At 40.4% G+C, this 16877-nt stretch overlaps 1 protein-coding gene across 1 annotated transcript in view; it reads left to right on the top strand.

Annotated features, from left to right (window-relative positions):
• The window catches only part of LOC126177114 (carcinine transporter-like), a 668824-nt gene that overhangs the window by 125783 nt on the left and 526164 nt on the right, over positions 1–16877 (top strand). Inside the window, exon 3 of the mRNA XM_049924381.1 lies at positions 9622–9864. Within this exon, the coding sequence (XP_049780338.1) occupies positions 9622–9864 (243 nt within the window). The remainder of the gene's footprint in view (positions 1–9621; positions 9865–16877) is intronic.

Here is a 16877-nt window from a genome sequence, read left to right as displayed (position 1 = left end):
GCGTTTCTGAAGAAGAGAAATTTGTTAACATCAGGTATAGATTTAAGTGTCAGGAAGTCATTTCTGAAAGTATTTGTATGGAGTGTAGCCATGTATGGAAGTGAAACATGGACGATAAATAATTTAGACAAGAAGAGAATAGAAGCTTTCAAAATGTGGTACTACAGAAGGATGCTGAAGATTAGATGGGTAGATCACATAACTAATGAGGAGGTACTGAATAGAACTGGTGAAAAGAGAAATTTGTGGCACAACTTGACTAGAAGAACGGATGGGTTGGTAGAGCATATTCTGAGGCATCAAGAGATCACCAATTTAGTATTGGAGGGCAGCGTGGAAGGTAAAAATTGTAGAGGGAGACCAAGAGATGAATACACTAAGCAATTCAGAAGGATGTCAGTTGCAGTAGGTATTAGGAGATGAGGAAGCTTGCACAGGATAGAGTAGCAAGGAGAGCTGCATCAAACCAGTCTCTGGACTGAAGACCCAACAAACAACACATTCTCCAATGAATGTATCCTGATGTTTGCCTTTTGGCAGCCAAGAAAAATATAACCGCACATTGATCCTGTTTTGATGCATTTAGTAATGCCATTGCCACAGTTCACACTTCCGCATTTGCCACACGCTCATCAGAAAGACATGAGTGTCATACTAACCCCTGTCATATGTAGATTCTTATAGTCCTCCCATGTAACCACGCTGCATTTTCATTGCAGCAACACACTTAAACAGAAACTTTTTGATTGTCCCTTATATCTTTCAATTTCACTAAAAGGCATCCAGTTCATGCGTAATTTTATTTAGGTTATTGATGGTGGGGGGGAGGGGTGTCCGGACCCCCTGAACAATCCCTTTGGCTACGTACTCGATCCATCGCAATGAAATATCAGTAAGTTTGTTAATATTTTCTTAGAACCCAGTCTCACTAAATGCAGTCATGCCACTATTATGAAATTCTCTCTTTCTTCAATAGGCCAGTCTGAAGATGCCTAAATAAAGATTAAATGTGTCATTGGGAAATAATAGGAAAAAAAGGTTCTACCACTGGAAACAAGACTGCTTGTTTCTTCATATCATGCACACTTATTGCTGTACCACCCCCATTATGAACTAGAAAGAGTTTTACTTTTAGTGTCTCATGTCCTAATCTAAATCCCTCGATATCACCTGATTTAATTCAACTACATCACATTATTCCAGTTTTTCTACTGTTGATATTATATGTGGATAATTTTTTGGCGATATGTACCAATAAAATTCTCTCAAGCTTCCAACTGCATCAAGTGGTTTAAAATATATGGATTTTAAACCACTTGATGCGGCTGAAAGCTCGAGAGAATTTTATTGTTGATATTACTTTTTTTTCCAAAAAATGCCATCCATTCTGTACAACTGCTCTTTGAAGTCCTTTGTTGTCTCAGACAGAATTACAATATCATCAGTCAACCTCAAAGTTTGGTACCTCTTCTCCTTAAACATTAATTCCCTCTTGAAATTTTCCCTTGGTTTGTTTTACTGGTTGCTCAATGTACAGATTGAACAACACCGGGGATAGGCTACAACCATGTCTCACCCCATTCTGAAGCATGCTTCCTTTCATATCCTTCATCTCCTGTAACTACAGTCTGGTTTCAGTACAAGTTTCAAAGATCCTATCACGTCCTGTATTTTATCACTGCCTCTTTCAGTACTTTGCGAGAATTTACTCCAGTCAACATTCTCAAAAGCTTTGATTAAATGCTATAAACAAAGGTTTGTTTGCTATTATTTAACCTATCTTCAATGAGAAGTCGTAGGATCAGTGTTGTCTCACATGATACTACATATCTCCAGGAACCATACAGATGTCCCCCAAGGTCGGTTAAAATCAGTTATTTTATTCATATGTAAACAATTTGTGTAAGTATTTTGTAACCATGATAGTCCAGTAATATTCCACTTGTCAGCACTTGGCTTCTTTGGAACTGTAATTATTATATTCTTCTTGAACTCTGTTGATATTTTGTATGTCTTGTGTATCTTGCACACAGGGGCTTTTTATGGCTGACTCTCCCAAAGATCTCAGTAAATCTGAGGGAATGTCATCTACAACAGGGTTATTATTATTATTTATTTTCACTTTTGTCTTTCAGTTTTCTGCAAATTCTCATCTCTGAATAATATCACTCAAACCACATCTACATCATCTTTCCTTTCTGTAATACTGCCTTCGCATATGTTTTCCATGTATAATGTTGCTCTAAATTCCTTCCATCTTTCTGTGTTCCCTTCTTTGCTTAGTACACTGAGGTGACAAGTCATAGGATGCCTTCTAATATTGTATCGGAACTCCTTTTGTTCAGCATAGTGCAACAACTTGACTGCCATGAACTCAACACATTGTTGGTAGTTCCCTACAGATATCTTGAGCCATGCCACCTTTATAGCAATCAATAGTTGCAAAGGTGTTACCAGTGCAAGATTTTGTGTGTAAACTGACCTCTCAGTTACGTCCCATAAATGTTAGGTGGGATTCATGTCAGGTGATTTGGGGGGCCAAATCACTCACTCCAATTGCCAAGAATGTTCTTGAAACCAACTGCAAACAATTGTAACTCAGTGACATGACATAGGTATGAACATGAGTTCTATAAATGGCTGTAAATGGTTTCCAAGTAGCCAAATACAGCCATTTCCAGGCAACGACCAGTTCAGGTGGACCAGAGGAACAAGTCCATTCCATGTAAATACAATTCACACCATTATGGAGCCACCACCAGCTTACACAGTGCATTGTACAACATAAGTCCATGGCTTCGTGGGGTCTGTGTCACACTCAAAGCCTACCATCAGTTCTTACTAACTGAAACTGGGACTCTTCTGACCAAGCTATGGTTTTTCAATCGTCTAGGACCCAACAGATATGGTCACAAGCCCAGGAAAGTCACTGCAGGTGCTGTCGTGCTTTTAGCAAAAGCACTCGCGTTGGGTGTCTGCTGCTATAGCTCATCAGCATCGAATTTTGCCACACTATCCTAACACATACATTCATCATACGTCAGTTCCACCAATGCACTGCCCTTTATACCTTGTACACACAATACTACTAGCGTATGTATCTGCTTGCCAATTAAGCTGCTGACATTCATACAGCTGTTTCTCTGTTCCCAAAGGCTTTGTTTAAGATACATAGGCAGCATCTGTCTTTCTACATCTACACCTTCACACATACTCTGGAAGCCACCCTACAGTGCTTCGAGTAAGGTAGCCTGTATCACTATCTGTCATTTCCTTTCCTGTCCCACTCGCAAACGAGCAAGGGAAAAATGACTATATGTATGCCTCTGTACGAACCCTAATTTCTCTTATTTTATCTTCGTACTATTTAAGCAAAATTGATGTTGGCAGTAGTAGAATCGTTCAGCAGTCAGCTTCAAATCACTGTTCTCTAAATTTTCCCAATAATGTTGCTTTAATAGAATATCGCCTCCCCTCCTGGGATTCCCATTAGAGGTTCCACAACATCTTCGTAATATTTGTGTGTTGTTTGAACCTGCCAGTAACCTGTCTGTAAGCCCACCTCTGAACTGCTTGTCTTCCTTTAATCGAACGTGGTGTGGATCCTAAACACTCATGCAGTACTCAAGAATCAGTTGCCCTACTGACCTATATGCATTCTCCTCCACAGATGAATCACATTTTCTAAAATTCTCTCAATAAACAGAAGTAGAGCATTCATCAACCCCACTACAATCCTTATATGTTCATTCCATTTCATATCACTTTGCAGCGTTATGCCTAGATATTTAATAAATGTGACTGTGTCAAGTAGGGCACTAGTAGTACTATATTTTAACCTTGCAGGTTTGTTCTTTCCTAATCATCTGCGTTAACTTACCTTTTTCTACATGTAGAGCTAGCTTCACTTCATCACACCAACTAGAAAATTTGTCTAAGTCATCCTGAATCCTCCTACAGTCACTCAATGATGACACCTTCCTGCACATCACAGCACCGTCAGCAAACAGCCGCAGATTGCTGCCCATCCTGTCCTCATGAACATTTATACATATAGAAGATAACAGTAGTACTAACGCACTTTCCTTTGGCATTCCCGACAATGCCTATTTCCTCTGGTTAATTTAGTTTGTACAGTTGCATTATTTCCAAGCCTTTAGTTTTTCCATGTTGTATTAACACCATTGTTTTGGAATCAAAATGTTATTTTTTATGTATTTGGGTTAGACCTATTTATCCATCTAGTTTCCTCATCTAGCTTCTGCACACATGATCATCGCACACACTCTCAGGGGCTGTAAATCCAATTCAGTATTCAGTAAAGAAGAAAAGGAAAGAAAGAAGTAGTAACAGACTATCGTGAAGATTCAGATAAATGGAATTCTATATATATGTAACATTCCTTTGTTGTCATCAGGAAAATGGGTTATGATAAATAAATAAATGCAGACTTTTTGTGAATTGTGTTTTCTTTGTCTCACAATGTACATAACCTAAGTCATTTGATTGAGATACAGGAGACATCTCAAACTGTGATAACATTTCACCATAAACAAAAAATAGCTGATGTTAACAGACAGCTTCATAATAATCTTATAATACAATTTTGTTATGCATACATACAATAGAATATAACACTTAACTACCCCTTTCGCAAATGATCATTTCACTCTATGAATCCTTCTACTAAATAGTAGCATTTCTCCCACAGAATTTGCTGTAGCCTCGTTTTTAAAATTTCTGACTTCATATTAAATATGTGTTCCCTTGTTGAATATCTTCGTCCCCATATACTGTGGAATCCATGCACATAATTTCAACTGGTGTGTGGGTAGCATAAAATTACGTTTATTTCTTGTGTTATATGTATGGTTAAAATGATTCTCCTCAAACAAGTTTTGCCTGCTGTATAGGAAGATTACAATGTCATAAATGTAACAGTTAGGATTTGGAGTTTCCAAAATAATGGGCAATAAGACTCTGTTTGTTGTGCAGTACACATGTACTGGACAATTTTCTTTTGCAATTTCAGTATTCGAGATACACTACTTAAACTTTCCAAAAAATTATTCCATACCTAATGACAGATTCAAAATAACTATGATCAGCAATTTTTCATGTTCTCAAGTCAATGGAATTTGCTAGTATTTGCATTTGAAAGTCCCAATTGCTTAGTTTATTTTTATAGGAAGTCAATATGTGTATTCCAGCTTAGCTTCTTGTTCACATTTAGTCCCAGGAAATTTACCATGTCAACTTCTTTCATAAGTTGATTCTTATGTTGTATTGAAGTTCCACACATTTCGAATGTTTGGTTTTGAAATATACCATATGGGTTTTTGCAATGTTCAGTTTCAATCCACTTAACTAAACTAGTTTTCTAAGGTATCAAGTGTGCTTACGATGGAGCTCAGAATTTTTTCTGCATCATCATCTTCAATTAAAACAAAATAATCATCTATAAACAGAACTGAGGGGGAACTTATATTTATGGGTAAGTCATTTACGTAGAATAAAAACAGGGATTGCCCCAAACAGAGCCTTGAGGCACACCTTGTGACATTATACTCCATTTACAACAATAATTCACTGTATCTGAGATGAGAGTTACCCTTTGTTTTCTGTTGTTAGCCATTGTTTTCTGATGTTAGCCCTTGTTCTTAATCCTGTATTTGTCTAATTTGTATTACTGCAAGTCATAGTTCATGGGGTCAAATGCTTTTATGAGATCACACAAGATACCTGCAACCACGTCCGCCGCTCGTGGTCTCGCGGTAGCGTTCTCGCTTCCCGAGCACGGGGTCCCGGGTTCGATTCCCGGCGGGGTCAGGGATTTTCACCTGCCTCGAGATGACTGGGTGTTTGTGTTGTCCTCATCATTTCATCATCATCCAGGAAAGTCGCGAAATTGGACTGAGCAAAGATTGGGTAATTGTACGGGCGCTGATAACCACGCAGTTGAGCGCCCCACAAACCAAACATCATCATCATACCTGCAACCTTACTCCTCTGATCCAATGATTTGCCTATCTTTTCAATAATGTTATTCACTGCATCCAGAGTGTTTTTGCCTGGTTGAAATCCAAACTGGTTACTTATAATAATATCATTTGTAATATAAAGTTTTTCATCTGATTTCGAGTTACCTCCTATAACACTTTTGACAGGACTGGAAGAATAGAAATAGGCTGATAGTTTCCAGTGTCTTCCCTCAACCAATCTTGAACAGAAGTCTGACTTCAGCATACTTCAAAACATCGTGAAAGCATCCCTGTTCAAAACACAGGTTGAATATTTTAGTTAGGGGATGTGCTATTATGCCACAAGCTGTTTTAATCACTTTAATGGGTAACCCATCCCACCCAGCAGAGTTTTTATTTTTTAATGATAACATTTTCCATGGTAAGACAGAGATTTAGGAACCAGGTCTTAAATTGTAAGACATTTCCATGGGCAGATGTGGACTCTGACCACAATCTATTGGTTATGAACTGTAGATTAAAACTGAAGAAACTGCACAAAGGTGGGAATTTAAGGAGATGGGACCTGGATAAACTGACTAAACCAGAGATTGTACAGAGTTTCAGGGAGAGCATAAGGGAACAGTTGACAAGAATAGGAATACAGTAGAAGAAGAATGGGTAACTCTGAGGGATGAAGTAGTGAAGGCAGCACAGGATCAAGTAGGTAAAAAGACGAGAGCTAATAGAAATCCTTGGGTAACAGAAGAAATATTGAATTTAATTGATGAAATGAGAAAATATAAAAATGCAGTGAATGAAGCAGGCAAAAAGGAATACGAACGTCTCAAAAATGATATCGACAGGAAGTACAAAATGGCTACACAGGGATGGCTAGAGGACGAATGTAAGGATGTAGAGGTGCATATCATTAGGGGTAAGATAGATACTGCCAACAGGAAAATTAAAGAGACCTTTGGAGAAAAGAGAACCACTTGTATGAATATCAAGAGCACAGGTGGAAACCCAGTTCTAAGCAAAGAAGGGAAAACAGAAAGGTGGAAGGAGTATTAGAGGGTCTATACAAGGGCAATGTACTTGCGGACAATATTATGGAAATGGAAGAGGATGTAGATGAAGGTGAAATGGGAGATATGGTACTGCGTGAAAAGTTTGACAGAGCACTGAAAGACCTGAGTCGAAACAAGGCCCCGGGAGTAGACAACATTCCATTACAACTACTGACAGCCTTGGAAGAGCCAGTCCTGACAAAACTCTACCATCTGGTGAGCAAGATGTAGAGACAGGTGAAATACCCTCAGACTTCTAGAATAATATAATAATTCCTATCCCAAAGAAACCAAGTGTTGACAGATGTGAAAATTACCAAACTATTATCCCCCAGGCTGTGGCTAAGCCATGTCTCCGCAATATCCTTTCTTTCAGGAGTGCTAGTTCTGCAAGGTTCGCAGGAGAGTTTCTGTAAAGTTTGGAAGGTAGGAGACGAGGTACTGGCAGAAGTAAAGCTGTGAGGACGGGGCGTGAGTTGTGCTTGGGTAGCTCAGTTGGTAGAGCACTTGCCCGCGAAAGGCAAAGGTCCCGAGTTTGAGTCTCGGTCTGGCACACAGTTTTAATCTGCCAGGAAGTTTCATATCAGCGCACACTCCGCTGCAGAGTGAAAATTTCATTCTGGAAACATCCCCCAGGCTGTGGCTAAGCCATGCCTCCGCAATATCCTTTCTTTCAGGAGAGCTTCTGTAAAGTTTGGAAGGTAGGAGACGAGGTACTGGCAGAAGTAAAGCTGTGAGGATGGGGCGTGAGTCCTGCTTGGGTAGCTCAGTTAGTAGAGCACTTGCCCGCGAAAGGCAAAGGTCCCGAGTTCAAGTCTTGGTCCGGCACACAGTTTTAATCTGCCAGGAAGTTTCATATCAGTTTAATAAGTCACGGCTGCAAAATACTAACATGAATTCTTTACAGATGAATGGAAGAACTGGTAGAAGCCGACCTCGGGGAACATCAGTTTGGATTCCATAGAATTGTTGGAACACGTGAGGCAATACTGACCCTACGACTTATTTTAGAAGCTAGATTAAGAAAAGGCAAACCTACATTTCTAGCATTTGTAGACTTAGAGAAAGTTTTTGACAATGTTGACTGGAATACTCTCTTTCAAATTCTGAAGATGGCAGGGGTAAAATACAGGGAGCGAAAGGTTATTTACAATTTTGTACAGAAACCCGATGACAGTTATAAGAGTCAAGGGACATGAAAGGGAAGCAGTGGTTGGGAAGGGAATGAGACAGGGTTGTAGCCTCTCCCCGATGTTATTCATTCTGTATATTGAGCAAGCACTAAAGGAAACAAAAGAAAAATTCAGAGTAGGTATTAAAATAAAAACTTTAAGGTTTGCCGATGAGTTTGTAATTCTGTCAGAGACAGCAAAGGACTTGGAAGAGCAGTTGAATGGAATGGACAGTGTCTTGAAAGGAGGATATAAGATGAACATCAACAAAAGCAAAACGAGGATAATGGAATGTAGTTGAATTAACTCGGGTGATGCTGAGGGAATTAGATTAGGAAATGAGACACTTAAAGTAGTAAAGGAGTTTTGCTATTTGGGGAGCAAAATAACTGATGATGGTCAAAGAAGAGAGGATATAAAATGTAGACTGGCAATGGCAAGGAAAGCGTTTCTGAAGAAGAGAAATTCGTTAACATCGAGTATAGATTTAAGTGTCATTTCTGAAAGTATTTGTATGGAGTGTAGCTATGTATGGAAGTGAAACATGGACAATAAATAGTTTAGACAAGAAGAGACTAGAAGCTTTCGAAATGTGGTGCTACAGAAGAATGCTGAAGATTAGATAGGTAGATCACATAACTAATGAGGAGGTATTGAATAGAATTGGGGAGAAGAGGAGTTTGTGGCACAACTTGACTAGAAGAAGGGACCGGTTGGTAGGGCAAATTCTGAGGCATCAGGGGATCATACATTTAGCATTGCAGGGCAGCGTGGAGGGCAAAAATTGTAGAGGGAGACCAAGAGATGAATACACTAAGCAGATTCAGAAGGATGTACGCTGCAGTAAGTACTGGGAGATGAAGAAGCTTGCACAAGGTACAGTAGCATGGACAGCTGCATTAAACCAGTCTCTGGACTGAAGACCACAACAACAACAACAACAACAACAACAACAACATTTTCCATGTTCTTTATTGTGCTTTTTCTTAAATCCGTAAGATACTCAGCTTCTTGGAGGATTCCAAAGGGATTTACTTTACTCTGATACTCTGCTATATCAACATCTGACTTTGCCACATTTATGTGGAATTCATTTAAACACACTGATATTTGAGCCAGGTTTACAATAAAGCTATCATCTATTTTAATCCTAGATATTTCATTACTACTAACTCTAACAGCTAACTTTGATTTGACAACAGACCACACTGCTTTTGTTTTACTTTTATGTTGTACCATGAACAGTAGCATGTTAATGTAACACGAGAAATAGTTCTTAGTAATGTGGACAGTTCCCTTTCTTGGATAGAGTCAAGCATTTCTGGCATTTCCTTATCCACTGCTTTCTCATTCCTTGAGCATGAAGTGAGCACCTCACTGATGCCTCATGCTCATCCACAAATTTCTGCCTTGTTGCAGGGAAGGAGCCACATTCAGCAAGTGCTTGATGTATAACCAGAGTGATGTGAGGGACTTCAGCAACAGGAGGGAACCTGTGAAGTGCCAGCATAGCTGGGAGTATGACAACACCTGGTTCTCACTGACAGCGATATCACAGATGAATTGGGTCTGTGACAACCAGCAGACTGTTAATATCATCTTGTTCTACTCACAGAATATTGGAGTGGCATTAGGCTTACTTTTTGGCTATGTAGGTGACACGTACGTAACTATTTTTCTCTTTCTCATTCCACTCATCATAAATAAACACTACTCCATTTGACAATAATAACATGTATATACGCTAAGCCAACAAGAAATGCAGGGTATCCACAAATGTCTACCCTGAAAACAAAACAATATAAATATTTCTTCATTGAATACAATAAATGAAACATGTGTTATACCACATATCCCTCTACTTATTAAGTTTTAAACCTTAGATAAACATTTAACCTATATAATACACTTCAACAATTAAGTCACTTCATGTGCACCCCTGGTAACATGCAAAATATCAAGCCAGTATTTAATCTCTTGCCCCACATTCTGCAACATGACTCGTGTGATTGTGCACATGGCATATCTGACATCAGGAACTGCTGTTTTGAACAGAATATCTTTCACATTTCCTCGAAGAAAGAAATCTCAGTGGGTAATGTCAAGTGATGTCGGGTGCAACAGAAATGGGCCATCACTGCCAATCCACCTGTTAGGGAAGATCACATTAAGAAAAATGCAGACTTCTAGAGCCTGATGAATGGGAGTTCCATCTTGCTGAAAGATGATAGTATCTTCCATATCCTATAGCCGGGAATGGTGTAATTCACCAACATGCCTAGGTAAACATATCCATTTACATTGCTTTCAAGGAAGAAAAATGGACCAGTCACAGATATACCCGCACCACACATTAACCTTTGGACTGTCCCAAATATATGATAAGAGTATTTTTCTGATACCCAGTTCTGGACATCATGGCAGTTAACTGAGTCACAAACATGAAATGTGAGCTCATTGGAGAAACACACCAGCTTCAAGAAATCATTGTCATTATTCAAACAGTTCAGCATGTCCACTGCAAATTGTTCATGTTTTGAGCGATCACCTGGTGGTAATGCCTGATCAGTTTGGACCTTGTACACATACAATTTAGGACGTTTACAAAACACTTTATGCACTGTACTCTTTGGCACTTGAAGCTCCCAGGATAGCTTGTCTAATCGAATTCTGTGGCAACCTCATGAATGCAGTTTGAACTGCCTGCACTGTCTCCTCTGAAACAGGTGGTCTGCAGCTGCTTGTCTGTTTCTGAATCAACCCCATTGCTAAAAAAATATCCATCCATGTTCTGATTAACTTGACATCAGGTGCTTTCTTTCCATAATGAGACACAAACTTTTGCCGCACAATACTCAGTGATCTGGTTTCTGCCAGCCACACAACAGAATAAGTTTTCTCCTGAGGAGGAAGCTATTTTTATAATATAGCACACACAGCACTCATTGTGGCAAAAGTCTTGAATGAGACACAGCTGTGCAACTTCATGGTGTCTCTAATAGACATGTAACAAAAACAACCTCCACCATCACAAATATAACTAACATTTAATCTAGAAATCAATGTGAACATTTATGGACACCCTGTACTATGCTAAAATATAATGGCGTGCCTAATTACAAATTAATACAATAGCTGAATTAATTTAAACTTTCAGTTAGCTATCACATAATGTCCACTGTCATGAAATCTATTTGTGTATAGCTGTTTGCTGTTTATTTTGTCCCCTTTCTATACCACAGTATTTACATAATATCTATTTCAGCAACATTTTGTAACAAACAATCTTCTTTATTTGTTTGTTTTAATTGTAGCCAGTGCTCATTCAGTGTAAACTGCAGCTAATGAAACGTGTATAATTGTAAATTTTCTGCTGTCTCATAAATGTATATGTTGTAACAAGTCTGAGAGACAAAGTCTTTTCATTGTTTCATCCATAACATGGCCGGCCATCTTTGTGAACAGTCTCCTATGTAGCAAAAACAGTTTGGTATCTATGCGGTGCTCTAAACTATAGGCACACACACACACACACACACACACATATATATTTGAAATTTGTGTGTTTATTGTCTCTATCAACATACTGCTTTTCTTGAGTTCTGGAAATGAACTGAGTCTCACAGGTTAGTGTTAGGACTTTAGGGTTGATGTGGAAGACTTTTCCTCAACATGCAGAATGTGGACTTCAACTGTGAAAATGTCAGTTGTCTTAGGAAAATCATTGGTCATGAAACATTTTGAAGAAAGTCCATGTAGTATTGGCCTCCTACAATTGTTACCTGGGGTATTCTGTCTGTTGCTATTAGTTCATTCTTGCCATAACCTATAATCAGTATTAGGTTGACTTGGAAACTGTTGGCATAGGCATTATCTGGCCAATGAGAGAGCCAGGATGTTTCCATTCAGAAGACTGATTTTTCAATTCTGCCTCAAAATCTTGAATACTTGCTTCACCTATGGCAAAAATCTTATTTAAAACTAATCTTCCTCTGTCTCACAACACTGAAGCAATTTTTGTACAATTTTCTTGAGATTTGCTTTTTTGCTCTTTACTCAGATGATGAGGAACCCATTTTGCAGCGACTTCGCAGTAGTTTCTTAGTTATAATTCTGAACAATGAAGAGTCAGACATGTTTGCTTCTTTTGCAATTTTACTTCTGATATGTCATGATATGTGATGCATGCTACTAATGAATAGATGCATCCAGGCAGTCAAAGAGCAGTGGAATTTTATTTATTATTATGAACACTTACAGTAACAGCCACCTCTGTGTATACTAGCAAAGTCACTAAGCAGTGCTTAGTTTGTTGTAATAGAATGCCTCTGATGTAGTCGAAAATGTTCATATATGAAAATAGTCCATGACTGATGCACTCACAATGACTCGGCGATTTGGACATGGTCGTGAGGCAGTGCGCTATAACTGGCAGGTCACAGGCAAGGCTGCACTAAAGACCAGTGTGTACTGTGCAATTGGAACATAGAACTCTGAGGAACTGTTTGGTGGTCAGAGTTAAGCTGAGAGAAACCATGAGCAGTGATGTCATGTCAATGGATACTGAGCAGGTGGCATGCTAAAAAGCCATCCCATAGAAAAATGCCAGGAAAATGTGGTGGTGGTGGCATGCGACTGATGGAGGCAAGACAGTGCCAGCAGTAGCTGTGCTGTGTATGACAAGCATAATGCCCCCTGGTACCATGGTGGCTGCTGGGGCATGGCCTCCATTATTGTGTTGCTGGCATATTGGTAGCGTGGCAACCAGCAATACATTGCTGTTTTGTGTTTGGTGGCTGGGTCATAGGCGACAAACAAGATGCGGCATCTCTCTTTCGTAAGGAGGAGCTAGTAGAGGCATCTCGCTGTGTGGACGCTGGCAACAGCTGAGGGTGCAGCATCCCATCTTCCTCAAAGGAGAGATGGTAGAACCATCCTGGAGAACAAATATGTCCTGAAGGGAGGAGGCATCACGTGGGCAGGATGACAAATCAAGGAACGGGTGCCAGCAACGGAGACCTAGACATGGAAATGGGGCCGAAGCATGGTGGCACCAAGGGAGCCACATAAAACCTTAGGTCTGCTGAGAACTGAGAACAGGGATGAGTGAATGGACCAAATAGACATGCATGGTTGTCATCAAGAAAGGGCAACCAGGCCAGTGAAGATGACAGGACCTGGTGTGTCCAGGCATTTCATCTACATCTATATCTACATGGATACTCAGCAAATCACATTTAAGTACCTGGCAGAGGGTTCATCGAACCACCTTCACAATTCTCTATTATTCCTATCTAGTATAGTGCGCGGAAAGAATGAACATCTATATCTTTCCGCACAAGCTCTGATTTCCCATATTTTATCGTGGTCATCGTTCCTCCCTATGTAGGTCAGTGTCAACAAAATATTTTCTCATTCAGAGGAGAATGTTGGTGATTGGAATTTCGTGAGAAGATTCGATCACAACGAAAAACGCCTTTCTTCTAATGATTTCCAGCCCAAATCCTGTATCATTTCTGTGACACTCTCTCCCATATTCCACGATAATACAAAACATGCTGCCTTTCTTTGAACTTTTTCAATGTACTCCATCAGTCCGATCTGGTAAGGATCCCACACCACACAGCAGTATTCTAAAAGAGGATGGACAAACATCGTGTAGGCAGTCTCCTTAGTAGGTCTGTTACATTTTCTCAGTGTCCTGCCAATAACACACAGTCTTTGGTTAGCCTTTCCCACAACATTTTCTACGTGTTCTTTCCAATTTAAGTTGTTCGTAATTGTAATACTTAGGTAAATAGATCATTCCTCACATCAGTTTTTGCTATAGGGCACCACCACCCCAAGGAACTTTCGCCACAAGGGGGGAAAAACAGCCAACACCTTGCGTAAACAACAACAAATGTAGTTAAAACAGGAACAGCCAACTGAAGGTAAACCAGTCGATCAAAATCGATAGTGGCACTATTTCTGTAAATCAAAATCATTATTAACAGTGAGTGGTTGCTGTTTCTTGTGAGAAGCAACTTGTATTTATAGATATGTAGCTTAAGGTTCCACTGAACAGACTACCTGCAGGAAACTGAGTCTTGGAACACTACATGAAGTAAATACATAGGTGTGATACTAGTTCAGTGCCTGTAAAAAGAACGTTCGATACCATGGTGTCATGTAGTTCTGTTACCTGTCAATCATCAAGAATTGAAAAGCATTCATAATATATTGTAACAATGTAAATTATCTGAACTTTGCAAAGTTCTGTACATAATTCACCACTTAACGAGAATAATCAACAATTCTGAATACAAATATTTCACTGTACACTGTGGAGGACAAAAACCTAATAATTTCAGACCAGGGTGGAGCTGTCTAATCCACTGACATATTTCAAATAACCCTAAGCTGGAAATGTCTGCCTGCATATCTGAGCGGTGAGCACTGCTGAAGAATTGGGTTCGATTCCCAGTACTGACAGGGAGTTTTCGTTGGTGGACGGACTGGTACAGGATGCACTCAACCTCTTGAGGCCTAATGCAGAGCTACTCAACTGATTAGTAGCAGTTCCAAGGTCTAGCAACCCAACAGCAACCTGAAGAGAGATGTGCTGGCCACACGTTCCTCCATATAGCATCCAATTACACCAATGTCAGAGGATGACACAGCGGTCACTTGAGCCTAATTGTCCTGTCCAGAGCCAGAACACGGAATTTTACCTTACCTTTTTATAGGTCAGAAAAGCACTATTGTGGGACTACAGCTATAAAATGACAGCCGCCCAGTGAATGGAGTACGGAAGTGTTTCCGTCAAGTGAACGTGTTTGGTTATGTCTAGCCATGTAGTTTTGTCTGCCTCACATGCTGCTGTAGTTTGCTTACTAGCTTCAGAAATCAGTTTCAATATAGGACTTTTTGTTGAGACTCGCCGATCTTTGTCCTTTGCTGAAATGTGCTCACTTCTGTCTGTCTGTTTTCAAAAGCAAACACATGTGATAGCCTCTCGTGTTGCCTTTTATCATTGTCAAAAACAGCCACATCAATCGTATCGCACTTGGGCTGCTGAACTTCATGGCCTCAGTCGAAAGTGTCACTTTGTTACTGATGTTCACAAAGAATCCTATGCCGATTCCATGGTACGGGATGCTATTATCTGGTCGGCGCCCGACAAAGAAGTTCGGCAACGGGACCTTCAGTTGGCAAATCCGACTCTAGATGAAGTTCTCTCCATTGCACAGTCTTTTGAAATTTCTCGCGCCGCTGGGGCGCAAATAGAGGCGTGGGGTGATGTCGGGGAAATACAACCTCTGTGCGCTGTTGACGACGCGTGCAGCGCGTCCCCGCCGGCCGATGTGGCCGCAGTGTGCTCCCACGCGCAGCCTCGGCCTAACCATAAACAACCCGCTAAGAAACTGCAGCAAAACCCCCGGCAACTTCCTTCATGTCTGCAGTGTTTTACGAAACATTCATGCGAGGATTGTCCCCAACGTTGGGCTGTGTGTCACAATTGCAAAAAGAAAGGTCATGTGCCTTCCGTTTGCAAATCCGACCGCATTGCACTTCTTCCCTTTCAGGGAAGTTATTCCTCACTGTCCAAATCCTTGGTCGAGATGTTCGCATACAGGTGGATACTGGTTCTGCTGCCACTATAATTAATTCTCAGACGTATCTTCAGTTGGGTTCTCCACTCCTGTCACCTGTCACTCGGCAATTACGGACGTACAATAAACAGAAGATTTCTCTCTTGGGACACTTTTATGCTGAGGTATCTTACAAATCCGTCGTTCGCACTGTTCCCATATTTGTGGTCGACCAGAGCAATGCAGAAAATCTTTTTGGTTTCAATGCCTTTCGCGTTTTTGGGTTCTCCATAGATGACTCTGTCAATATTGTTTCTGATGCTATTCCTTATGCTCAACTGGATTCCTTGTCGACGACGTTTTCGTCCCTTTTTTCTCCTGGGTTAGGCCGTGCAACCAACTTTGAAGCTCATATCACGCTCAAACCCACTGCTCGGCCTAAGTTTTTTCGGGCTCGGCCCATTCCTGTGGCCCTTCATGATCGGGTAAAACGGGAGTTGGATCGTCTCACTACTTCAGGGGTCTTGCTTCCTGTCACTTCCAGTGAGTGATCCTCTCCTGTTGTTGTCATTGCTAAGCCAAATGGTGCTATTCGTCTCTGTGGCGATTTCAAAGTAACTGTAAATGCTCAATGCCTCATCGACACTTACCCTATGCCCCGTCCTGAAGAACTGTTCACTAAACTTGCTGGAGGCCAGTATTTTTCTAAAATTGACCTGTCAGAAGCTTATCATCAACTTCCTCTCAACTCTGCTTCCCGGCAGTTTCTGGTCCTTAACAGGCCTTTCAGCCTCTATCAATACCAACGCTTGCCATTCGGGGTTGCTAGTGCCCCTGCTCTCTTTCAGCGATTCATGAAACAATTATTGCTCCCTGTCCCTGGGTGTATCAATTACATGGACGATATTGTTGTCACTGGCTCCACCACTGAAGAACATCTTCAAAATCTCCGCACACTTTTTCATGTCTTACAGACTGCCAGTCTTAAGTGTAATCTTCAGAAATCACAATTTTTTCAAGCATCTATCACGTACTTGAGGTTTCAACTCTCTCGGGATGTTATTCGTCCGCTTCAGCAAACTGTCGTTGCGATCGATGCCC

The sequence above is a fragment of the Schistocerca cancellata genome, chromosome 3, assembly GCF_023864275.1.
Source record: "Schistocerca cancellata isolate TAMUIC-IGC-003103 chromosome 3, iqSchCanc2.1, whole genome shotgun sequence".
Taxonomy (NCBI): domain Eukaryota; kingdom Metazoa; phylum Arthropoda; class Insecta; order Orthoptera; family Acrididae; genus Schistocerca; species Schistocerca cancellata.
This window is presented reverse-complemented; position numbering and strand designations above follow the sequence as displayed.